Below are 27,896 nucleotides of genomic sequence, written 5' to 3' on the forward strand. Positions count from 1 at the left end.
GCAAAATCCTAATCCCCTAACCTATCCTTTTACTTTTGAAACATCAAAAAACATAACTCTACCTAGACCCTAGCCCCTTCTAGCATATTGCAATAATTTCAAAGCAAAACCCCAACCTATCCTAATAACACATTATTAAATATAACCTGAATAAAACCTAACCTCTAACCCTTTCACATTTAATACTTTAGATTTATTCGTCATCTTTAGAACAAAACATAAACATGTGGTTTATTTCATGAACATGTTCACAAACATGTGGTTCAAAGCAAAATCCTAATCCCCTAACCTATCCTTTTACTTTTGAAACATCAAAAAACATAACTCTACCTAGACCCTAGCCCCTTCTAGCATATTGCAATTTTAAAGCAAAAACCTAACCTAACCTTATGGAACATTATTAAATATAACCTGAATAAAACCTAACCTCTAACCCTTTCACATTTAATACTTTAGATTTATTCGTCATCTTTAGAACAAAACATAAACATGTGGTTTATTTCATGAACATGTTCACAAACATGTGGTTCAAAGCAAAATCCTAACCTATCTTTCCACCTTTGAAATATCAAAAAGCATAATTCTACCTGGACCCTAGCCCTTTCTAGCATATTGCAATTTCAAAGCAAAATCCTAACCTATCTTTCCACCTTTGAAATATCAAAAAGCATAATTCTACCTGGACCCTAGCCCTTTCTAGCATATTGCAATTTTAAAGCAAAAACCTAACCTAACCTTATGGAACATTATTAAATATAACCTGAATAAAACCTAACCTCTAACCCTTTCACATTTAATACTTTAGATTTATTCGTCATCTTTAGAACAAAACATAAACATGTGGTTTATTTCATGAACATGTTCACAAACATGTGGTTCAAAGCAAAATCCTAACCTATCTTTCCACCTTTGAAATATCAAAAAGCATAATTCTACCTGGACCCTAGCCCTTTCTAGCATATTGCAATTTTAAAGCAAAAACCTAACCTATCCTAATAAAACATTATTAAATATAACCTGAATAAAACCTAACCTCTAACCCTTTCACATTTAATACTTTAGATTTATTCGTCATCTTTAGAACAAAACATAAACATGTGGTTTATTTCATGAACATGTTCACAAACATGTGGTTCAAAGCAAAATCCTAATCCCCTAACCTATCCTTTTACATTTGAAACATCAAAAAACATAACTCTAACTGCACCCTAGCCCCTTCTAGCATATTGCAATTTCAAAGCAAAATCCTAACCTATCTTTCCACCTTTGAAATATCAAAAAGCATAATTCTACCTGGACCCTAGCCCTTTCTAGCATATTGCAATAATTTCAAAGCAAAATCCTAACCTATCTTATAACTGTGACTGTTGCTGGCCGTTACTCTGTTTCTGAGACAAAGAGAAGCTACTACGAGAGCACAACGAGGTTTTTAGGTTATGAAAATGACGTCAAGCGGGTTCACTGCCTTCACGATACCCCAAAACGACGGTTTCGGAATCTTTGGTCAGTTTGTGCTGGTGAAATCCATCAGCATTCAAAACTTCTGTTCAGCCAGGAACCACAGTTTCGAAACCGGCGGTTTCAGAAACTTTGGTGAAATTGGGCCTAAAGCTGCGTACACATATTTGTGCTTTCAACCAGCACCAAGCACGCTCCTCCCTTGTACCGCCTTCGTACCACCATCGAACCACAGTTGGACCGCCCACGCACCCATCATGAACGTTACGGAAGATGTTGGATCTTCTCGCGTTCCCCGGTCGAACCACTCTTGCTCACCGGTCGATCATCAATCGCTCTGCTGGAGTGACGTTCAGTTGCAGAGCAGAGCGACAGTCTGTACGCACCTTAAGAGTATCTCTTTAAGGTTAGGATATCTAAAGATATCTCTTTAAGGTCTTTGACATGACGTGACTATAGTGAGGTCCACGTTATAATGGCAGTGTGGGATTGACAATACTGTTCTTTTCTATCATACAACAAAACAGGTAGCACTATCTCTCTCTAGCTTTGCGATGTCTGTTTTCCAGAATATTTTATTTTTACTTTTGACAGTGACTGTTCAAAAGTAGACAAAGAATTCTCAGCCGCCAGTTTTTTTCTTCATTCTATCAGAGAAAACTTCTATAATTAATTATTGTATTCTGTGATTCTATCAAAATACTTTAGTACAAAAGTCGTATAATTGATTTTAAATGTATTTTTGAATCGATTATATAATCTTTAGACATTACCGTATGAGAAACACAAATTAAAATACCTACCTGAAATGACATTTTAAAAGTGGATAACTAACCATCCTAGAATTCATCCATGCTTCAGTTAGCCTATACGTATAGGTTAGACCTACTCGTACCGGTATAAATAATATTGAAAGGTTTTTTCAGAATTATTTATATTGAAATTACTCATTTTTGATAGGATTTCTATTTTTCTCTCATTTTTAAAAGAAATTGGAATAGAATACCTAGCAAATAACTTAATTTCTGTTGTTTTGAGATTCAGATTGGTGTATCACAGCTTTATAGAATAGCCGTCATTTCAGGTTTGTATAAAAAAAATCTGATCTCAGTTATAGAAGCAAAATTTTTTAATCAAATTATAAAAAATATATATTCTTGATTGATTCGACATGAAATTGATTACTTTTTCAAGGAAACTATAATTATTATTAGATCAAATTTAATGGGATGAATTGAGTAACAGCTGTGTACACTCAGTGGCAAAATGGAGAGACTTGGCAAAGTTTTTCTCCTTTCTTTCTTACCTGCCATTATAACGTGGACCTCACTATGGTATTTGTGCCATGTAAAGAGCATTGGTTGGATAGGCGTTTGATTGCTAGTTTCCATTCTAGTTTCTATTCTGTGTCAACATGGCGTCATAATATTAAGATCATGTCACGCTGTTTGCGTCGTCTTGAAATTTTCAATTTTTATGAATAATTACTAGGTACCTCTGATATACAGCAATTTTGAAATGGGTTAAATCTACATAAAATGAGGTAATTAATGAGATTCTCTTGTTGTCTACAGGGTAGAAATAGCTGTATTGTAAACTAGAATTTTCTTAACTTACATGAAGAATGCACAATGGTTTTTGTAGGTACAAGTTATTTAAAATTACTACGATACCTGTAAGAAATTGCGTATTATTAGAATTATGATAAGCTTGAAATAATGTTTTTCAATGTTCTCTTAGTAGTTGTATATTATTATCAATATCAACTTATTTTTACTACGATGAACAATTTTTAAATTTGACGGTATTTTGATTGGAAGAGTTTCAAGAAAGTGTAAGTTTTAGTTTTGGGCTTAGGTTAGATATTTAAAAAAAGTAAAGTCAACCTATTTCCGTTAGCCTTGGACTATGACTACGATTAAGTTAGAAAAATTAAGTTAACTATAAAATCATGCAATGGATTTACTTAGGTAATCTATTATTATCATCGGTTAATACAGTATTCTAAGTATGCACACAAATGCCGATCTGAAATCACGTGATAGGTATTTATCAACCTTTGTAAAGGCTATTTAAGTTATTTATTAAAAATTCATTAAATAAAAATACTTCCAACTTGAAGTGGTTGACAGCTTTCAACACCCTAATAATGTATCTTATGATAGGCTATGATAACTTTGTAATATGTAAACTTACTGAACTAAATTAGAACGAAAGAGAAACCTTTTTGATGTATTAACAAGGCTTTATCAAACATTAACGACAACCAAAATAAAACATACAATTGATTTGCTTAGTAACTAGATCATATGATTATAGATCATATGATCAATATCATCACATTCACTCCACCTAGGAGAATGAATGTTCATAGTCCTTTAAATAAATTGGAAGCCTTTTTGTCCTTGTGCTTCTTCGATTTGCGTTAGCTTCACTAACGTCAGGCTCTTGAACTGAATGCGGATCCTCCGTTCCTTGGGTGTCTGGAGATACAATTCCAGAATACTCATCTGGTTTTAATTCCCACTCTTGCTCTTGAACTCTGAAAGGATCTGGAAATGATGGTGGTTCTTCTACTTCTTCTTCCGAGCTGGCTATGGGCACAGTCGGAGCTAGATCCCTCGTAGACACTGTCTTTTCTCTTCCATCTGGATATTGTACGTGAGCGTATTCACCATTTCCTTGAAGTAGTGTAACCTCTTCAAAAAGCGGGTTATATTTCGATGTTCTCACGTGCTTTCTGAGTAATACGGGTCCCAGTGAGATGAGCCAAGATGAAGTTGATCCGCCATTTCCTGTTCGTCTAGGAAACCGGAATATTCTTTCGTGTGGAGTTTCATTGGTGGATGTACATAGTAGGGACCTGATCGCATGGAGTGCTTCTTATAGGCAGTCCTCCCAGTGTGTGATTGGAAGTTTTCTAGATTTTAGAGTCAATTGAACTGTTTTCCATATCATCCCGTTGTGTCTTTCAGCCTGCCCATTCCCTCTTGGATTATAGGGTGTTATTCTGCTGAAAGCAATCCCATTCAATGTTAAGTAGCTCTTGAGTCCCTGAGACATGGAAGATGGTCCTTGGTCTGAATGAATATAAGCTGGTGTTTCAAACATAAAAAATATACTTTCCAAGGCCTTAATAACAGTTGTGGAAGACAAATCAGGTCAAGGTATAGCTAGAGGGTATCTAGAGTATTCATCAATCACTGTCAGAATGTAATTATTTCTGGTTTTTGAAGGTATCGGGCCCTTGAAGTCTAAGTTGAGGTGCTCAAATGGTGATGTAGCTTTGATAAGAGTTCCTTTGTGGCTGTAAAATTTTGGTTTTATTTCAGCACACACTCTGCATTGATGGCCTGTCGTACTTTATCAAGGGAGAATGGTAGATTTTTACTTTTTATCCAGTGATAAAATCGGGCTGTACCTGGATGACAGAGTGTTTAATGGTATCTCTGGAGGTTTTGTATTCTATTTGTTACGTTAGCGCACATTCGGGATAAAGCATCTGCTGTTACATTCTCTTTTCCTGTGCGATAGCTGATGTCATATGTGAAACAGGAGAGTTTCAAGCGCCAGCGACAGATTTTTTTCATTTTTAATTTTACTCTGGTGATGTTTGGAAAATATGAAAGCGACTGATCTTTGGTCTGTGATAAGTTGGAAGTGTCGCATTAGAAGAAAGTGGCGCCATTTACGAACGGCTTCAACTATGGCACAAGCTTCTTTCTCTATAGCTGGATGATGCCGTTCTGTTGCTGATAGGGTTCGGGAGAAGAAAGCAACAGGTTCGCCCAATTGTGATAGAGTAGCAGCAATTGCAACATTTGATGCATCAGTTTCTACGACAAAGGGAGCTTCTGGATCAATGGAAACTACCATTGCATCGAGTATAGATTGTTTCATAGCTTCAAACAATAAAATGTTAGTTTGATTCAGTGGGAATGTAGTTTGAATTAGAGGCTGTATCTTGTCTGAGAAATTGTGAATAAATTTTGAATAGTGAGAGAACATACCAAGTACTCTTTTCATTGAAGCTGCATTCGTCGGCGGGGGAAGGATTTCAGTGATTCTAGTCTGTTAGGATCTGGGCGGATAGTCTTGTCCTTGATAATATAGCCAAGGAGATTAGTTTCTGATATTGCAAAAGAGTTTTTTTCCATATTTATTGTCAATTTGTACTTGTGACAGCATTCATAAAGTTTTTCAAGTTTCTATCATGCTCTTCTGTTGTAGTTCCACAAATAGTAAAGTCATCGAGATAGGCAAACGTACTTGAGAGATTCTCTTTTTGAATGATATCATCAATCACTCGTTGGAAGGCAGCAACCCCGTTTGTCCCCGTTTGTCACTCCGTTTCTGATAGAAACGGTCAGCTGCTTCAAAAGCCGTATATAATTTGTCACAATTCCAGACTGGTATCTGGTGATAAGCACTTCGAAGATCAATAGTACTAAATGCAGAATATCTAACAACCTTTTCAACTACTTCTTCTATATTCGGTAGAGGGTATTCGTCCAGTGGAGTAAATCTGTTAATCGTCTGGGAGTATAATCTATCACTATACGCTTTTTATGATTGTCATTGGAAGTTACAAGCACTTGAGCTCTCCATGGGGAGTCACTTGGCTCTATGATACCTTTTTTTATAAGTTTATCCACCTTTTGAGTAATGAATTCCATGTCAGTTTAATTGTAACGTCTTGATTTTACAGCAATGGGTTTGGTGTTTGGAATAATGTGCTGAAACAGCGGATCAGGTTTGACTTGAGCAGTGGCAAGACCACATACTTTTAGTGGGTCTTTGTTCCATGAAAAGACATATACAGACCTGAATTATTAGACAATAGATCATGACCGAGTAATACATCACAGCAGAGATCTTTGAGAACAAGGAGAATTACATTTTTGTGCTTGTGGCCAAGAATTGAGAGATTAACTGAGCATTGCCCAACAACTGATGATCGGAGAGAGGTAGTAGCCATACAAATTTGTTCATTAGACGGGTGAATTTCTAATTTCAGATCTTTTGCAAGTTGTTTATTAACAAAACTACTGGAACTGCCAGTGTCAATTAGCGCAGCTACTCTAAAATCATTCAACAAAGCCGGTACAGTAGCTTTACTGAGTCCTGGAGGTGACGAATTACAGATTTCTGCTGCTGATACTAGTTTATCATTCTTGTGGGTCTGATTTGATCTGCACATTATTGCATAATGCCCTTTTATTCCACATTGGACCACGCTAAGGCGTGGGTAGAAAACCTAGACATTTCTTTGTAATTAGAAATTTAGATCATGATCGACAAAATATATATGCACCTTCAACTTCAAGCAATAAGACATATATATATTCCACATTTCCTACAAAATATATTGCGAGCCCCCTGCTCATTTCCCCTATTCATTTCTGAAGTGTGAGTTGAAGCCACAGTAATCATATACTTTGAATTCTTTTCTTGATAGAGTAGCTTGTGCAATTACAGGCTCAGCCTAAGTTAGAGATTCAACTGAGGATTTGACTACAGGCTGTGCGGCGTTGAGTAGCAACGAGGACGAGCTGAAACTAAGTGAGTCACGGTATGCTGATTCTAAAGTTCTAGCGTGGTCTACTATTGCATGGAAATCTAAAGATTTTGATTCCAAGAGACGTCGAATATCTGGAGACAGCAAACCACTTATAAAAGCGTCTCTCACATAATCATCATGATTCTTTTCTGCTGTTACTGCCTTGAATTTATATTTTTTGCCTAAAAGCATTAGTTCTTCAATAAATTGATCAATAGATTGGCCTGGTTGTTGTTTTTAGTTTGAAGTTCATGACGTGCAAATATTTCATCAACTGGCCTAGTATACAATTTTTGTAATGAACTAAGAGCATCGGTATACGTACCACAGTGACTTATTCATTCGAATACTGCTGGAGATATAAAATTGACTAGTATTTTGAGTTTTTCTGCATCCGTCGATGTATTGTTGAAATGAGATTCATAAACGTTTTGTACCAATGTTCCCATTCCGTTTGAGCTGTGGCCGAGTTTGCGTCCAGATCCAGACATAGAATTCTTCGAAATGATTTTATTTCAATTCGTTCTTCATTTATATCAGATTAATCTCAATTGAATACATGTTCTAAAAGTGTGATTCAAAATCTATGAATTTACATGAGAAAATTTTTGATAAGAAATGGGAATATTTATAGATATTTATTTATTCATCCAATCATTTTATTTAGAATTAAGCCTATACTTCTAGAAAAGTATAGGCTAAAGACAAAAACGGCTCTAATTCCAATTCATACAACAGATATGGGGAAATGAAGGGCTGAGATTCAAGTTTGACATGTCTTATGAGGTGGCGATGAATCAGAAACGACTGGGAACCAACTAACCACTACATTAGTCTACTTTGGTCTCATTATTGTCCAACAATTTTAAGTTTGATGAAAAGTGTATGGTAGCTACGCTTTACAAGTCACCACATTAGTCAAACAATATTCTCGAAAACCATTGACAGTACATTGGAAAAAGAGCATGGGTTACATAATTTCGAGGATCGAAGGAATTAATTACTTAAATGTATTAAATAATTGATATCATGAATTATATTGGCTCCTATAGATTAGGCTACTCATTCACTTATAAGTAAGGGATCAATACATTTTCTATTTTTGTTACTGGATCAAATGTTGGATAAATTATGTCAGTTGAACGCTTCTATACATGCAACATCCAATTTTAACTTATGAAATGTAGTAGCCTATTCAACTCATCATTAAATGTTAATTTTTGCAGTGACACACTCGCTGAAACATGGAAGAAACTAGTCAGTACTTGTTGCACCAGTTGAAAATCACCGTTGAAGGTCTGCTGATCACGCAGCCCACTAATGTGTGGCATGTCTACGGCGGTCTCAACAGGCTTCATAGCATTTTCGAAAAGATCTTCAAACATGGATGCAGAGTTTTCAATCAAGAGGTAAGTAAAGACATGGTTGATGAGTCGTTAACCAAGACGTACTTGAAGTATGGGTAAATTGTTGTTGATCAATGGGTTGGTAAAGGAAAATGTAGAAAAACGCTAGTAAAACGCAGATGTATGTTTGGCGTTATTTCAAATCCCTTACCCTTATTTGAACATTTTCCGTCAAATAGTTTTTAAAGCTGAGAAAACGCAGGAAATCGCTGGAAAACGCAACATATACAACAATACAATCTTTCTGTAAAAATTATGCTCACTAATAGTTACGTTCTCAATATATTTGAACAATGGATACTCTAATTGAAATTGATATGCATGATAATCAATTTACCATATCTAATGTTTATGGAATCATAAGCCAGCTTCGTTAATCACACGTGACTACGCTAACTTTGAACTCCTTCTTATATTCGTTTAAACAAATTCTTAACGATTTATATGTTGTGTTCAGTTGCGTTTGAATAACCTACATTGTTGAAATAGAAGTAGGCAATTGGGAAATGTGCTCATTCTCATGAAACATGTGTGCTCTGTGTGATGTATTGTTGTGTTGTGAGTCATGCTTACCCATACATTCGGCATTCAGTACAGTAGCTCTCTGTTATTATTTCCAACAGTATTGATTTAAATGAGTTCAAGGGAGCCAAATTGTAAGTTCAGACTTTATGTAACTATTGATCAACTTGAGATTACACTCTTTAAATAATTTCTTCATACAATACACATGTAATTTGAGTATATAATTTCTACACTTGAGTACCTATTTCGATAGGGCTACTTGAAAGATTAATTGTTACAAATGATTACTAGTACCGATCAAGTAACTATCAAGTATCAAAAATTATTATCATCATTAATTGATAATAAATGAATATTTGTTAATATTCTCATTAATAATTATTATGTTGAAAATACAATTAAAAAGGGCACTACTAATTCTTTGTGATCAATTGCTAAATTAATCAAAAGTGTTGAATGGTTGTTTAACCAACTGAATTAGTTCGGCTTAATTCACTGAACGCCGAACTGAAATTTCTGTTTTGAAATTTCAGAGTATTGAGGTGTTTGTCCAATAATAGATATCATTAAAGTAACTAACAGCTTATCCATTGAAGAAGACACCTATAATTGGCACATGATACAGTGAATCATGAAATTTACCTGACAATCAATATTCTCATTTATATCTCAATACGGACTTCCTATGTGCTTAGTCATGCAGAATTTTTATTCCGAAAACACTTTCTTCTCAATCTATTGGAAGTATTTTCTATCAGTACAGTGTTGAATTAAAGTACACGATATCTATATCTCCCAGTTAACGGAATGACTTGAAATTTGGAACGTATGGTCCTTACACTATAAGGATCCGACACGAACAATTTCAATCAAATTCAATCCAAGATGGCGGCTAAAATGACGAAAATGTTGTCAAAAACAGGGTTTTTCGCGATTTTCTCGAAAACGGCTCCAACGATTTTGATCAAATTCATACCTGAAATAGTCATTGATAAGCTCTATCAACTGCAACAAGTCCCATATCTGTAAAAATTTCAGGAGCTCCGCCCCATCTAGGCAAAGTTTGATTTTAGATTCTCAATTAGCAGCCTTCATATTCAATTTAAACAAAAAAATCAAGTGGAAAAGATTGAGCATGAAAATCGAGAAAATGTGATTATTAAATTGCAAACTGTTGGCAACTGTTGGTTCTATTAAATCATTCATTACGAAAAGATAGCAGACCTCGTGTGTCTCCAGCGTTATTGTTCTATCACCAGCTGTCTCATAATCTTTGAATAGTAGATTTGAGATACGCGAGAACACTAGCGTCAGGTGATAAAATTTCATAACGGCAAGGAAAGTTGTGTGACTGCGCCACACCAGATTTTTATATTTATAGATGAATGTCTGTTTGTGTGTTTGTTTGTTCCCTATAGACTGAGAAACTACTTGACAGATTAAAGCTGCGTTTACACCGGAGTTAATAACACAAGTTTTTAACATTTTTGTTATCAACTGATGTTAATTACAAAAGTTAATAACATCATGTTGAGTTGCGTTTACACCGGAGTTGATAACATGAGTTATTAATAAAAAAGTTGTCAACTTGACTGAATCGACAAAAAATTCACTTGGAAAAAGTTGATAACTCGTGTTTTCAACAGAAAATTCCTTGTTATTAACAATATTCATGTTATCCATCGAGAGTCGGTAATTTTTAACTGTTTTGTTAATAACAGGCTACTATCTTCCCCGCAACCCCCTCGCCCAGCATCACTACCCTACAACTACAGCTGTTCCCTAATAACTACAACTGCAGACAAAACACGTGACAAAGTTATTAACTTTTGTTGATAACAATACTAGCAGCCAAAAGAAAATGTTACTAACTTATGTTGAAAACTTTTGTTTTAAACTGTGGTGTAAACGCATTATAATTTATTTACATAAGATCAGATGAAGATCATTATTTTAATGATCACACTCATGTTTCAATTCAAATTTGAAGACAATTTTTTGCTTTTTATTCCGGCTGTTATATCGTATGAATAGTCTCGTTATAAAATCAAATGGAAGTCAATTATATTGATAACAAAATCTTATTAATAACAAGGAATTTTCTGTTAGAAACATGAGTTATTAATTTTTGTCAAGAGAAATTTTTGACGATTCAGTCAAGTTAATACATTTTTGTTAATAACTCGTGTTATTAATTCCGGTGTAAACGCAGCTTTATAAATTATCACTCTCCTATCATTGAGAAACTGGAAAATTTCGAAAATTTATTCACCAGCGAAAGAGAGTTGTTCATGATCCACCTCATGAAAGAAAGTTGTTCATATTGCATTTATTAATTACTGAAGAATGACGGAATAATTTACTTTTTTTGAATTTAGCTTAGCTTTTATTCATCATAAAATGGAAGATGGAAAGAATATGGATTCTTTCCATATTATGGATATAATAATTCTGTGTGATTCATCGTACATCGCATATTTCCTGGACATCTATTGACAATCAACAACTATGAAAACATTGAATTAATCGTTGAAACACTGATTTAACCTATTTTTTTAATTCAACACTTTATTAATAGATATTACTAACAATTGATTGAGAAGTATATGTTTCCGGAATAATGAATGCTGCATGACTGAGCATATAGGAAGTCCGTAATTCGAGATGTAAATGAAAATATTGATTGTCAGATAAATTCCATGATTCACCAAATCAAGTCAAGTATGACATGAGATACATTATCTTGTTGGCGGTACGAAGCTCGCCGGGTAATTTAGTTGTAAATAAAGCTTCATTATTAATAGTCAACGCCGAAGAAAGACAGGCTCATTCACCAGGAATACTATAAATTCTATGAGGGACCAGTAAGCCATTAATTTTGAGTACTTTAATCACTTCCATTATGGACACTGGATACATTATGGACAATCAATACGTATGAAAATTGTTAGCTACAGAAAAAAAAACTTTTGATTGCAGTGGCCCCGACTACTACAATATGAATAACCTTTTGGATCAAATATAAGGAATTCCTCACACCTCTCAACTCGTATTTTTTATTCACAAACTATTGACAAAAAATATATATAAGTTATATTGAATGAACTCACGGCTAGTACTCAAGTTTGTCTTTTTCTGGCCGTGCTACAAATAAATGTAGGTATATATTTTACATTTTGTTTTTGTAATCTTGTTGTCTATTAAGAAAATTTTCAATGTTATTTTTCAAGGCAATAAAATTTTAATTCGAAAAAAGAATTATCAACAAACTCCTAAGCAAAGAAAATCTCTGTGCTCTGTTATAATCGGAATGTATGAGACTCCATATACAGCTGATAGAAGGCGCAAACCGAACTGGTTAAGCATACAATAATGGAACAAACACGTGGCAAGCTCGCGCTCTCGATAAACGCAAAATTAATTTGATCAGCTGATTGATAAGATTATTTTAAGCTTTCCAATGATTACAACATAATGTAAAGGTGCGTACAGATCTTAGACCAATTATAGAATAGACACGCTGGGAAGTCTAGCCTCTGAAGCCAACATCTACTGCCATATCACCATATCGTGACGTCAGCATCGGATAGAAAACTTTTCTGCAGAGTTTGTTTACATTGTTTTCTATCGATGCTGACGTCATGATATGGTGATATGGCAGTAGATGATGGCTTCATCGACTTTCAGTATGAATATACAGTGGGCCGTGTCTATTCTATAATTAGTCTAAAGTACAGATATTCGCGCCGCGAACATGAGCAATTCACTATCAATCAGCTGACTACATCTGTATTTTTACAGAAACGGTGAGATAAAGATATAAAAAGCTTGGCATCAGCTGATAAAAATCTGACTATATCTGTATTTTCACAGAAACTGTAAGATACAGATATAAAAAGCTTGGCATCAGCTGATTAAAAGTGAATTGCTCATGTTCGCGGCGCGTATATCTGTACGCACCTTTAGAATGTCATGTGTCAATTATCTCAGTTCCATTATGGCGTTCACCTTAACATGTTCATAATCTTACTTGATATGATCCTTTTTCATCCTTTGAAACCCTTAGAGGCAAAATATCTCAAAATCCGTTCTTAGTGCGCGTCTAGCATGTTTGAAGAATATTTGTGCAAAGTCTCAAGTCTGTAGGCCAATTAGTTTGAGCTGTAGTGTGATTTTACATCAAAATTTTCGAAAAATGCCGTCTCCTTAACCCCCCTGTGCTTCTGATCGGAATTTTTCTGCATAGATTTTTTTTCGTAGCCGAACAAAAAAGTTCCTCATGACCTTGCTGTGCAATGAGTGGTTAAAAAGTACAACATTTTTGGGGGGCCCCAGCTCCCTCAGGGGGGCAAATTTCTGATAATCCTTTCTTAGTGGATGTTTTGAGGTTACCATAAACAATTGTGCAAAATTTCAAGTTTTTAGGCTCAGTAGTTTGAGCTGTGGTGTGATTTCAGTCTGTCGGGGCTTAGCCTTTTATAGATATAGAAGAAAGATTATCAGTCCCCTATCATTGAGAAACTGGAAAATGTTGGAAAAATGATTCACCTCATGGAAGTGAGTTGTTCATATTGCATTCATTAATTGCTAAAGAATGACAGAATAATTCACATTTTTTTTAATTGAGCTTAGCTGATATTCGTCCTAAAATGGAAGATGGAAAGAATATGGAATCCTGTGTGATTCATCGTATTTCGCATATTTCCTGGACCATCTATTGACAATCAAAAAAATATCAACGCATTAAATTTATCTTTGAAACACTGATCTAACCTATCTATTTTTTTAATTCAACACTTTACTGATAGATATTACTACCAATTGATTGAGAAGAATAGGCTATGTTTTTGGATTAATAAATGCTGCATGACTAAACACATAAGAAGTCCGTATTGATATGTAAATGAAAATATTGACTGTCAGATAAATTTCATAATTCACCAAATAAAGTCAAGTATGAAATGAGATACATTGTCTTTTTGGCGGTACGAAGTTCGCCAGGCCAGCTAGTTATTGATAAAAATTGGAGTATATTGTAATACTGAAAAAATAATTACACAAACATTTTCTTCTATGCAATTGAGAGATGTGTTTGGCAAATAAAGTATACAGTCTAGTTCAATGAACGATAACCGATAGAATATTGTTCTCGGACGGCAAAATTTTGAGTCATTGGAATTTGTAGATTGTTTGCTCAATAAAATACTGTTTGAGGAGTATATCTCTTCCGCCTCTAACCATGCTATCTGGTAAACAGTGTTGTAATAATTATTGTCTGAAGCCCCTGTCTCATAAAATGAAATTCATATTCATTATGCGGATCATTCTTTTTTCCTAGCAGTTGAAAGCACAGTTTTTTTGTGAAGAAGTATTCGAAGTATTGAATTGTCATTTTGTCATTCTCATAATATCATTGCTCCGTATATAGAATACAATACAGTCTGTCATTACATTCATCAATAAGTATTCTCAATTTTTCTTTAAATAGCTCAGACAGACAGACAGACAGACAAAAGATATTTATTTCAAAAAAATGCACTTTACATACAAAGTAATAATCTTATGTACTCATTATCAATATAAAACAACAACAAAGAATAAAATCAACCTCATGAATACAGTAAGCCAAGTAAATCTTTAGAAAATGGTCTGCATGGGCAAAAAATGCCTGTGCGCAAACCAGAGTTGCATATTATAGTTTGTTAGAAAGAAAGGAAACACTCATTTTGCTGCATTCAGAATCCTATTTAATATTATTATTACGTACAGAGGATTATTGGATAGCTCAAAAAAATAATAAAAAGATTAATTATTGTAATGATGCTCAAACAATCAAACAATCAATAAAGTCAAACAATCAATCAAAGTCAATCAAACAATCAATTAGTGCAATCAAACAATCTTGTGACTTCCACTGCATTCAAAATACATCTAGCAAAAATCAGCTTGTTCATCAATGGTCATCTTGTTTATCTGGTAGCTCAATAGGTATTTTCAGAGTGGGAAATTGAATTTTTCCTTTGGATTTTCTTGTATTTAGCCTACTTTAGGAAAATTGAAACATTTCTTATTGCATTCGAAACGATTATTTGAACGTTGCAATGCATTGAAAAATTAAATCTGATATTTCATTTTCAATTGAATTCACTGTTAAGAGCTTTATTTTGAGCTTTTAGTACAGAAATATAGTGACACTAACAAATTAATTTTTAGCAAAACATTTTGGTGGATTGGGTACTTATACATTCATTTCAGTTTCAGTGACAGCAGTGTTATAAATTATTCCTAAAAATAAAATAATTAATATGTACTCTGACAATATCAATTTCTGCTTCATTTCCTAAAAAATGAAATTGTCCAAATTGGAAATGTTTGTTGTTTTCAGGGCGAACCTGACTGTTGGATATTTATACAAGGTTTGAGTTGGCTGCAGCCTTCACTAGCCGCATCGCCCACTTTCATTGGCAACGTCGAGAACGGACCTCACCCTCATTCGCCGCCTGGAGCCAGACCAAACAAGGCCAAGTTGTGGCTTTTTAAAAGGTGAGTTCTTACATAAATGTCTGTAGTGTAGACATAATTATATTATTTGTACAATTTTTCACACATAATTGTTTGAAAATCAGTGTACATGATGATTTTTAATAATACTGTGTAACAGTGTTACTTTGAATTGTGATGGCAATACTGTCATTCGCTGTATACTTTCTTGTATACTAACTTTTTCGGTTTCCGAAATCTTTGTTATCTTGTTTTATTTTGTGGCAATACAAATCGACAAAAAATCCATTCTGCAGTTTACCGACTCTCTTCTATCGTTTGATACTTCTTCCTTTCTCGCCTATTTTTTTCAAAAGGACAGGGTTCATGGCTTGGTGATGGATATAATATACGATATTTCCAGATGGCTGTTGGTTAACGATCATCAGCTTCGATTATAATAATGATTATTGCCTAGAATGGTTTGAATCGTGCATAAATCGGTATTGGAATACCAAATATCTGTCAATTTCATCTATAACTGACATCATTCATATTTTATTAGGTGTACTTTTAAGAAATTCATCTGAAAAAATCTTATAGCTATAGATATTCTTCTTCTAATTCATAAACACCGATTTCAAATGTGAAAGAACTCCCAAGCTTCTGGAAAAAATAACCAATTCAGGCAATTGGGTGTTTCAACAAGTCTGTGTAAATGTTTGCGCCATTCAATAAATATACCAATTAAATATGAAAAATAGAATTTTCGAATCCGAACAAGACTTCGGACTATGTGTAACCTTTTTTTTAAATTTGGGAGAGGAATATCACAAGGTTACATTTTTTTTCTCTCCCTATCATTTTTTGTGATATACTTATTGTATGAATCAATAAAGAATCACGCAATCCTACAAATAATGTATGAATGATAATAACAAAATTTTCATTTTCACTATCCCATCAGTTTGAAATAATTTGCTTGAGATTGTAACAAATACTGAACTATTTTCCAATTAGAAGAATATTCTAGTTAATTTCTAGTTAATATTCTAGCTAATTAATTTATACATCATGAATAACATGAGTTGTGGTTTTGAGTAATGAAAAGTGCTTCATTTTAAGCCTCTTAGTATAAAAAATTCAAAAAGAGATTCGCGAAACTGAAACATACACCTAGAATATTTTAAAAATAATTCGAGTTCGGTATTTACTGAATATTATTTTACGTGATTCATCAGTCAATTGAATTGCATATTGTTTATAGATGTTCTAAATGAACTCAATTTTCTTTATATACTGTTGTGAATGAAAACATTGTTGATTGAATAGTAGAGTGAAGATGATAACCCAATAACGTGACATTGAAGCAATCAATCGATGCGGCCAATAATTATTGTATGATTGCAGCCTTGAGTCACATACGCTGTCGCAGAAGCTCTCTTGGCTGCTGACTGACAGAGAACATCTTCTCTCTTGCTTTAAGCCTACCGCTTTTCTGTGCCAGGAGAAGTATAGTGAAGCCACTTTGATTTGCCTCCAGGCAGTCGAACAAAACCAACTATCGTTTCTCAGTGACATTGATCCAAGTCTGGTAATTGAACTGAATATTCTTTTCTTCTTCTCACATATTTTGTGTCTCTTGTTATCCTCATTTTACATTTCTAGTTGAGTAGTTTACTTGGAGCGTTGACAATAGCCAACCATCTCAATGAAGGCAAAAATGAATAGAGATGACCCTTATTTTATTGCACTAGATTTATTAGAAATTCTATAAGATTTTCTAGACTTTACGTTCCAAGGATTGGTTGACATTTCGATGTAGCTAATTAGAAAAATTGAAATCGCAATATTTTTTATTGGATGGAGTTAGGACTTGAAGATCCTTTGGCACCAACGTTGATATTTATTTCATTAAAAACCGAGGTTTGCTGGTGATTAATAATTAGATCATAGCCGTGGTTTTGATTTGATTCAAAAATTATTTATCATAATTGCTATTGTAAATAGTAACTCAAACTATTAAAGTGCTTTCTTAGCTTTGTAATCTGATCTGATGCAAATAATAATTTTCGATTTTATAGAAATTATCTAAAAACTAAATTTTTAATGAACATATATTACGCCTGTATGTGGATGAAACTTTTATTCTTTCCTTTGTTTCAGTACTTGCTCAAATGGAATGTAGTTAAGTCTCATCGCCGATGTGCCTCTTTCCCCGAAGGAATCAAAATGACTGTCGATGGAACAAGTAGCTTGAAAAAGGAAGGCACTGAACTTATGAGCATCAGTCCCACGCTTCCTAATCCGAAAATCGATACAGTTGAATCGTCATTGAGTCGTGATGCTATCAGCAACTCTCCCAACTTTAGTCACACCGCACAAACTACCGAGAAACTCAGTCCAAGTCCAAGCTCCTCTGAAAATAAGTCCATATCGAATCTCATGCGCCTTAAGCCATGGCACAGTTCTCCTTGCCTCTCTGATACTCTCCGTCCTACCAATAGCAATCAAGACTCATCGGAAAAGCACAAATATTTGAACGTCCCTGAATCAAAAACCGAGCCTTCATCTCCAGCCATCAGCGCTTATAGTAGATTAGAGAAGAAATCTCCGTATGTTTCCCCCACCAACTTGTTGAAAAGTATAAGTGTCCTTAGAATTGACTACAAGGAATTGCAGAAAAATGAACCACTAACCAATGAAAGTTCGAGAACTGGTTTGAAATTGAAGTCCAAGTCGAGCAAAACTAAATCTTTGATGACTGATTGTATAGTAATGCACGATGTACCGAAAAGTGAATCGTTGCTGATCAAAAGTGATAACTCAATTAGCGATACACCTCTAGTCAACTCAACTAGTTGCAGTAGTTCCAGTTTAACTTGCAATGAGTCTTTTATGGCGAGTGAGAGTAAGAACGCACGACTTATTCCATCAGCGCGTAGGAGAAGGAAAGAAAGCCCGAAATTGTTGAGTGTGCCTCACAGCATCTGGGAGGAGACGGATGAGGTGATGGCGGAGGCGAAAGCCAAGAGCAGCGGCGGCGGCAGACTGAAGCGAGTGAGCTCCTCGCCGCTGGTGCGATCGCTGCCTGCACTCGCACTCGAAAAGCAGCACTGGAATGTGGCACGCAAGAAGAGCTTCATAGAAGATGGCGGCAGCAGCATCCAGCCCATGTCCACCAAGTTCTTCCCGCGACCCACGCAAGGCCAGAGCCTCGCCAGCTTCCTCTCCTCCTCTCAGTTCACCAGAGCCAATGCTGAACTCGACCGCGAGAATGCTCACTTCAGCATCTCTGAAGCGATCATCTCAGCCATAGAGCAGGTAAAATTTCATTACTTTATTTGCTAAATTGACGAACTAAAATATTGTACCATTCATTAGTTCTAGAAATTCATTGACAGTGTTCCATATTTGTGCCGTTCAGGTTTTGATGTTCTATAATGATTCAATAGATTACATTAATAGTGATGACTCATTTGATTCTGTTGGTTTATACTTCAAACAACACTTTTGGACTTTTTCAAGCAATAAAAAAAATCAAATAAGCAAAAGGCATTTATGCCTATATATTTTTTTGTTCTCATTCAAATTAAGTTCCTTGTACCATGAATTCAATGAATGAATTTTAATTCATGTTCCATGATTCAAATTGAATGTATCTTGCATTCTTGTGAAAGTAAATTATTTATATTAGTTTATTCTGATATTTAATAATGATGAAATAACATGAATTACAACTTCATAAAGCAGAAATTGTTATATCTTGAAGTATTGTTCGTAATTGGAAGGGGCTAGTGCGATCGATTTTCCCAATTTATTCTATGCTAATTAATCCACCATTATTATTTGAGAGTGAGACACTATGGCTCTTATAACAGTTTACTGATGATCCGAAATCTTCTATCTATTTTTTTTCTGTACAAAAACTTTTGAATCTTCTATTGCTTTCCTGTTGAACTATGTTTCTTGTGTTTTAACCTTTCTTTCGCCCATGAGTTTGTGAAGTAAAATTAATCATAATTTTACTTCACAAGCATACATTAAGTTAATATTAGTATATGTTTGATAATCTGTATTATGATCTAGGTGTAGAATATATATTGTACAGTTTAATTCATTTAAGGTTTGATTTGTAGGTGAAGTGTAATCAGCTACTTGGTCTGGTAGAAGAGAATGCTTATGAAAGTGACGAGGAGATAAACAGTTTGAAGCAGCGAATTCGCCTAAGAAGACGACAAAAGCAGGAAGAACGGAGGCGCACACTTATTGGAATCACATTGCTCAGTGACGGAAAAACTGATAGTGAGTTCATTTAATCTGATTAAATCTATATACTTCGATCAATTGCTGTGTCACTATAAATTGTTTTGGAAAACGTTTTTCATTTTATAGTTTAAGCTTCACACACACTAGACAAACAATATTTTTGCTCAGCAAGTCGTGCTACTTTAATCCTACTTCGTATCAATTAGTCATTTGAATTAGTTTCAATTTTAGTTATAAAGCTCACATCGTCCAATTCACGGTTCAGTCTTGCATGGAGGATTTAATCAAATGTCATTTTCTGAGAAATGTTTCAATGAAATTCAATATTTAAACTTTATCTTTTCCATTTTTAATCTCTGACAATTTTAGGATCAATGTTTTGTATGTTGAAGGTTTTTTTTTATTTTCATATTTTCTCTATTGTAAAATTTCTTCTGATTATTTTTATAAGCTTCCCCACATATTAATATGACACAATGTATCGTTTCATGTGCTAAAGAAAGATTTGTGTGATTGAATCGTATTGTTCACTCATGCAAAACATTTTCAGCTACCACAACAACTGATCAGAGCGCTAGTCCGTTGTCTTCTTCACTTGGCGATAGTTCGGATTCTCTATCGACGGATGACGTCGATGATTTAGAGCTGGACCAGGTCACTTCCAGCAATCTTGACGATCTATCCAAATCAGGTAGGTTTGCGTCATTGTTACCAAATTGAATGGGTAACTTGACCGGGCCAAAAATGATAATTAAAATGTGATTTGAAATGTTTCAAAAGGAATTTGAATCTCCAATGGAAGATAGAGATGATAACGTAACCAGGCTTTTTATTTGCCATGGCTAATCAAACTTAAGTCGCAAAAGCTCATTGAGATGCTATGCAAGTTTTTAGATAGGACTATTTATAGTTCTGTTTGAGTAGATAAAAAGTAGTACTGTACTTTAATATTCGGTCGTAAAATTGTAGTATAATTATGTAGTCGTATTGTTGTAATCGTATATAATGCATTCATATAAAATAATAGTGATAGCGTATATTTTATTGTTAAAATATTCAAGATAAATTAATTGTACTGGGTGTATATTTTTGTTCACTTTTATTTATTCATTTTTTTTTTGAAAGTTGACTACGAATACTGGTTAGTGTGATCAGCTTAGTTCCTGTTTTTTAAATTGTAATTTTCCATGCTTTTGTAAAAAAGGAATAAATTTCATTATTTCAAAATCCAGTGTACGACTTATAAAAATGGCTTATAAAAAATACGGCTTGGAAAAACAATTTGATGTTCATTTTATTAAATAACTTGTTGATTATTTTCTGTTATTATTATTTGAAACTACTGAATGTTTGTAATTATTATTGACAAATCCTCAGATTGAGGTTGGAATCATGTTGTTTATAGAACTGGCAGTGCTGTGCGTTGTGTGTTTTGTTAATTGATTCAAATATCAATGTATTGATTCGTTTTTTTTCATTTAATTATTAATTCCATTAGCCTACTATTTTGTTGTAGGTCTGTCAATGTCAATGGCGTCGCTCTACTCAGAGGCGGAGATATCGCGTTGTTCAGGTGGGGCTGGGGCTGGGGCCGAGAATGTGGTGTCGGCGGAAGCGGTGGCTCTGTCGCTGCTCAGCCAGTTCAGTGACAAGCAGTTGCCCAGAGCATCCGATATCGAATGGCTGGTGTCTGAAAAGGACGCCCCACAACAGGTTTGCACCATCCATAAATCAATAATATACAAACATACATCATTTGAAATGATACAGAACAGAACAATAAGGTTTATTTATTTATTTATTGATATACATATACATATAAAGGCTCACAGACAATATCATGAAGAGCCTTTTTTACACAATTAATAGATAGCCATACTACATAATAAAGAAAACTTAGAAGATGAAAAATATTATGGAAAAATTATAGAAGAGAATAAGATAAAAAGTAAATCAAAAATTGAAATAATAATAATAATAATAATAATAAAAAATAAAGAAAACAAAAAGAGTTTCAGCCAGAGCTCATAACATTTCATGACTCAAACGAGCTACAAGATAAATTAATTTCACAATTTTTCTTAAAGACATTAAATGAGTTCGAAAACGGATCTATATGTTTATTCAAAGTATTATAATTTTATAATCTTAGACTTTTAATAAGAAACGAATTGTAGTGATGAGTAGTTCTCACAAAAGGAATGTTGAACAATATATTTTTCTAGGCCTAGCATAAGGTACATTGAAATTCAATAAATTTATGAATGATGGAATATGAACTTTATGATTTAAAATGTTGAATAATAGCAATAGAGCATTTACAGATCTGCGTAATTCTAGAGAGTGCACTTTAAATATCGATCTTAACTCACTAGTTGGGAAATTAAAGGGACAAAAGCAATTAAATTTTTTTATGTATAAATGTCTCAGAATTCTATTTTGAATTTTTTCAATTTCATGAATGTCTGTAACATTATAAGGCCCCCAAACTACTGCAGCATATTCAAGTTTATTGCGAACTAGTGCATTGAATATTCTTAAACTAACATCACAATTAGTGAATGGTTTGGTATTGCGAAATATAAAACCCAGTAATTTATTAGCACTACCTAGGGTATAGTTAATGTGGTTCTTGAAATCAAGTCTTGGGTCCATGATAACTCCAAAATCTCGGATGTTATTAACACAGGTTGAATAGAATTAGAGTAATATCAAGCTAGTCTGGACGCAAAGCACAGAGCAATAATTGCTCTGTTCAATGTTTAGTCCGTATTCAATAGTTTATCCAGCACTTGAATTGAAGACGTTCTGCCAAAAGCCAAGATATAGCACAAGGATTGCCTTAGTATTGTATCTACCAATGTTTACATCAGTGTTGTTACATAAATAAATGCATGAATAGCTCGACCAAAGTTTTGTTGTCTTATGATGTGAGTGTGTTGTTGGCAGCTGCTGCCGCTGCCGAGAAGCTGGCCAGTGAGTCCAGACGAGGCGGAGGACCAGGACATGCGACAGGCCACGCTGCTAAGGGGCACCACAGACTGGGCGCCCCCCCGGCCTCAGGTCATCTTCACCCTCCATCCTTCGCCCGTGTAAGTAGCTCTGAATTCACAAAAATATTTTGTCTTTAGAATAATTATATTCTACATGTTATATAATTGACATAGCCTATACAATTGTTATAAAAATTATAATAGGCCTAATACATCATTATATAGTTGACTACTGTATAATATATTGTAGTTTTCATATTAATTCTTGAATGGGAAACAGAATTTATAGGTTATGTGCTCTAGCCGCGGCGGCGGCTCTAACCAGTCATCGCTAAGGAACTCCAACTTTAGGATAAACGTTTTCCTTCTGAGCATTGAATTGAATAATTCTCATCCCATTCATGGAACCTTTCTGAGTGAATTCTGTCTTTCTGATGGAAAGTTCTGAGAAAAGCTCCCATAATAAGATTAGAAGGAAGCCATACTTCTCCACACTCTTAGCGGCTACCGGCAGTCATTTTGATTTCAGAAAAAGTTGTTACCTTATTATTTCTCAATAGTTTGGTGCATTTTCGAGTTGTCCTCTGACTACAGTAACAGTATAAATAATTGCAATGTATTAAAATTACTGGAATCATAAAATAACATTTACTAATGAAATAATTATTATAAAATAACATTTGATTGTAAGTGTAATTGTAATGGCTTTCTTCACGTATGGCTACCGTAGTTGTAGACATTATCATGTGAAATTTAATGTCCTTACATAATTGTGTTCAAGCACCTAAAATAATTTGCATGATCACACCGGTACCTGAATGAAACGCCAGCCAACCAGATGTTTATATCTGTGGAAATATTTGGTCGAGAAGACTGCACCCTTACTCTGCTAATTATAAGAATTGCCATCAGCAGATGTTCCCAAATGCCCTCTATGCACGACATGAATGAAAAATGGTTATTACAATACAGTAGTTAGTTTTGGTTGATGTGAAATGAATATTTATAATTTTTATTTATTTTAATAATAGTTTGCTTTCAATGTTGGTGTTTTAGGAGGAGGGTTTTGATGACAAAGCAAAATTACAGATGCGCCGGCTGTGGAATGAAGGTGGTGCCTGATTATGCGCACAAATACCGCTATTGTGAATACCTCGGCCGCTTCTTTTGCACTGGATGCCACATGAATCAGCAGGCCATAATCCCTGGTCGAGTGCTTTCCAAATGGGACTTTGCCAAGTAAGATCATCACAAGTGCAACTTACCTTACTTATTAGCACAATGTGACAGAAGCATCATGTCTAGCTACAATGTAGAGTCACTACAGTGACTTGGGCCGTTGTCTTATTGCAATCACTATCATCAACTGTGTTTCAGATGTAACTTTCTACTTCTAGGTTTTTTCTAGTCCTCTTGCTTCTGGTATCAAGCACTGTTATATTATAGAATCTTTCCGTTAATAATTGGAAACATTATGAAATTGTAATACCCATTTTTCATTGCAACTGCTTATTTATTTGATTACTACTACATTTTCTGCAAGACTGGAGAGTATAGACTATTTTTTTCAGTTATTTTCTAACCTTTGTTTTGTTTTTTCGCGGTAGATTAGGCCTACCTAATTGCTAGACTTGTAAGTGTGTAATGGGAGGGGGATGATCAGGAGACTACAGCTCTTCCTAAACTCTTATCTTAAGGAACGGGACATTAAATAGTTATAACCAATATTTAGTTGTCCTGGCAATCATTGATCAATTTCTGTTACAGGTTATGCCTAGAAACCATACTTTATTTATTAGAAAATAACAATGACTTTAGTCTACTTTCAGTCTACTCATATTCAAGTACAGTAGCTACTAAACCGTCAAGCACCGCTTGCTGGGTTTACATTCTTTTCCACCTTATTCAATACTTCAAACAGCAATAAACTCAAAACAGCTATGTTTGAGCCACGCACAACTATTATTATTCATTTAATTTGAATTTTCCATCCAATTTACATAGATTTAAAAAAGATATACCTACCCATATATGGCTGGTTTCCTATGCTTTGGTACCAATAACATGTAGTTTGGACCAGTACCTGTTCACAGTTACTACTAATTTGTTTTTCTAGTCTATACATCAATTTTTTGGTCCTAAATTTTTTTATTTGTAAGCGTTGATTATGCTTCTATGAGTAGACTGGTTTAATATTGGCTGCAAATAACTATTATTGTAATTGAATTTTATGTCAGTAATTCTTCTGTAATATGTAATAATGTATCCATAACAAATTTAAACTGGCAAAATTCGTAAAAAATTGTTGCTAGTATAATTTTAAAAACAAAAAACTTGTTTTCATTGTTTGTATTTATTCAAAATAAGAGAAACTAATTCAATTTCATTAATGTTCCTAACGCCGGCCACTCTAGTGAGGTCCACGTTATAATGTCAGTGGAGAAAGATAGGAGAACAACAGTTGTTTCAATTTGAGATTAGGATTTTGTGGCGGCTACGATTCTTTGTTGTTTATTTTTTATTCGCTGGTTTATTTGAGGTTGAATTACTATTTTATCATTATTTCCCAGTGGTTCATTTGTTGTTATTGGTGGTTTACTTCTTGTTAGAAACGTTTCAAGTCGTTTCGACTTATGTAAACATCGTATTCTTAGGGCCGGTTTCCGAGCTCGGGATTTAGCTAAGTTCTAGACTTTAACTGGCTTTAAACTCAGGAGTCAGAAAATTGGCTTTCCGAGTTAGAACGTTAACGTAGTCGAGTACTTGAATAGACCCTGGAGTTTAGAGATCACGTTAGACTCTGGAGTTTATAATTTCGCTTTCTGAGTGAAGGGCTTATAAGTCCAGGACTTGAATTAGATTCTCGCCTCTTTCCGAGTCAAGGATTTATCAAAAATCGTCAAGTCCAGAACTTGAAACAGCCTGATTTTATATCGTCGACTGAGGTAGTTTCAAAAATTATGTTCTGGACTTATACTGAGCAAATATATCTTAGTTATTGTTTTGGAGTAGATGAATAGCCAAATAGTCTTGTAATAACTAAATTATTTGGAATAATACATATAAATTCATAATTTATAGTTTGCAAGTCTATTTTGGAATAAAGTTCTATCAGAATTATGCGTACAAAACTAACCTTATTTACACTGTGACAACCTAAAATCTTTCAAGAAAAATAATACAACGATTGTCTTGGAATTTTTTCTCCCAATATGAATGTTATTAATCAATGTCATATTCAGCATATTAATAATAAAAATATAATACAATAATAATAAATTATTATTCAAGTTTTTTTTTTCAAAAAATACGTTTTCTAACTCAATAGCCTACTAAAATGTTTATTCCAAAATCACTGGTTAGGATCAACCATTTATAGCAATAATAGCATAACGGAAAATTAAATTTTTATTCATTCATGTTTCAAAAGGTTAGGTTTTGCTTTGAATAGACCTACAAAGAAATCGAAACGTATTTTCACAAAATTTCTTGTTACAAAATAGTTTGGAGAGCATACTTACTCACTACCATGGCCATACATATCTAAGTAGATATTTAGCCACACCAACAAAGCTCCTCCACCTCTCTCGATTCACCGCGTCCTCCTCGGTTGCTCCAATTCCCTCCATATCGGCCTTCACTTAACTTCACCATTTCCGTCGTGGTTCTCTTCTCGGTAGTCATCTTTCTGGATTTCTTTTGAACTCTTGATTGAGATTGCTGTCATCTTTTCTTCTCAAAACATGCGCAGCCCATCTGATCCTTCTACACTTGAACTCGCATACTACATCTGGCTCCCTATAAAGGTCCCGAAGTTCTCTGTTGTGTCTCTTCCCCCACTCTCCTCCCTCATTTATAGGTCAATAGATTTTTCTAAGGATATTGTTCTCAAATAAAATCGATTTCTTTTCCTTCCTTCTATCTAACCTTCATGTCTCAACACCGTAGAGCAATATTGGACTGATAATTGTTTTATAGATTTTAATTTTCGTAGTTTGTGATAACAATTTTGAGGACATGAGTTTGTTGCATGCATAGAAACATCTGTTTGCAAGGTTTAGCCTATTCTGTATTTCTGTTACTTCTGTGTTTTATTCAGAAATGACAACGCCTAAATACTTTTGTTTACTTTCTCAAGTACTGACCATTCACTTGAAGAGAACCTTGGTCTCTGTTATCTCGATTTCTTGTGAAATGTACATATTTCGTTTTTGTATCATTTACTTTCAGTCCAATTTTCCCTGTTTCCTCCATGAACACTTTTGCTAATTGACTTAGGTCATCTATTTTTTCTGCGAAAATTACCACATCATCAGAAAACGCTAGTGTGTTGATTCCAGATCCAATTTTCACGCCTTCATCCCTATTTGCAATTTTTTGGAGTGCTTCCTCGATGACTATATTGAAGAGAATTTGCGAGAGCCCATCACCCTGTCTTACTCCTGAATTTATCCTGAAAGACTCAAAGACTTGCCCATTCACTCGTACCGAACCTGTAGCATCTGCTATGCTTGACCTGGCCAGGTTTACTAGTTTTTTTTCGGAATTCCAAACTTCTCCATCTTTATCCACAGTTTCTCTCTGTTTATACTATCATAAGCTTTTTGAAAGTCGATAAATAGAACAAAAAACTCTGTTGAATTCCCAGTACTTGGATACAATTTCTTTCAGAATAAATATTTGATTTTTTGTAGACCTGCCTTTCATGAAGCCTGCTTGATGTTCTCCGATTATTTCACTTGAGTATTTCTTAATACAATTGAGGACTATTTTAGATAAGATTTTATAGGGAATGCTGAGGAGAGAAATTCCTCTAAAGTTGCCGCATTCCTCTTTCTCTCCTTTTTCGTGTATGTGTACAACTATTGCCTCCTGCCAGTCATTTGGCATCTTTTATTTTTCCCATATTATCCTTATTAACTCCCACAGCTTATCTATTATTACATCTCCTCCCTTCTTCAGTAACTCTGCTGAAATTTCATCCTCCCAGGAGCTTCATTGTTTTTTAGAGCTGTGACTGCCGCTTCAACCTCTTCTCTGGATGGTACGTCTACGTCGGGTTGTACATTATAGTAGGTCTCTTCATTATTTCCGTCTAGAGCAATGTCCAAATCTTTCACGTTCAGCAGTTCATAGAAATATTCTCTTCATATTTCAAGCACTTTCTGGTTCTCAGTTAATACAACTCCCTCTTTTTCCTTGACC

General features: G+C 34.4%; 1 protein-coding gene across 3 annotated transcripts in view; it reads left to right on the forward strand.

Annotated features, from left to right (window-relative positions):
• The first annotated feature begins 2,854 nt into the window (after positions 1-2,854).
• The window catches only part of LOC111054780 (run domain Beclin-1-interacting and cysteine-rich domain-containing protein), a 41,051-nt gene continuing 16,009 nt past the window's right edge, over positions 2,855-27,896 (forward strand). For 2 of the 3 annotated variants that reach the window (XM_039423638.1, XM_039423637.1), the window contains exons 1-10: positions 2,855-3,001; positions 8,245-8,427; positions 15,335-15,492; positions 16,840-17,023; positions 17,596-18,753; positions 19,569-19,734; positions 20,249-20,389; positions 21,215-21,411; positions 22,648-22,790; positions 23,748-23,930. In XM_039423638.1, the coding sequence (XP_039279572.1) occupies positions 8,263-8,427; positions 15,335-15,492; positions 16,840-17,023; positions 17,596-18,753; positions 19,569-19,734; positions 20,249-20,389; positions 21,215-21,411; positions 22,648-22,790; positions 23,748-23,930 (2,495 nt within the window). In that variant the 5' untranslated portion in view covers positions 2,855-3,001; positions 8,245-8,262. The remainder of the gene's footprint in view (positions 3,002-8,244; positions 8,428-15,334; positions 15,493-16,839; positions 17,024-17,595; positions 18,754-19,568; positions 19,735-20,248; positions 20,390-21,214; positions 21,412-22,647; positions 22,791-23,747; positions 23,931-27,896) is intronic. The other variant, XM_039423639.1, reaches the window with a different exon arrangement.

This window comes from Nilaparvata lugens, chromosome 3, assembly GCF_014356525.2.
Source record: "Nilaparvata lugens isolate BPH chromosome 3, ASM1435652v1, whole genome shotgun sequence".
Lineage (NCBI taxonomy): Eukaryota > Metazoa > Arthropoda > Insecta > Hemiptera > Delphacidae > Nilaparvata > Nilaparvata lugens.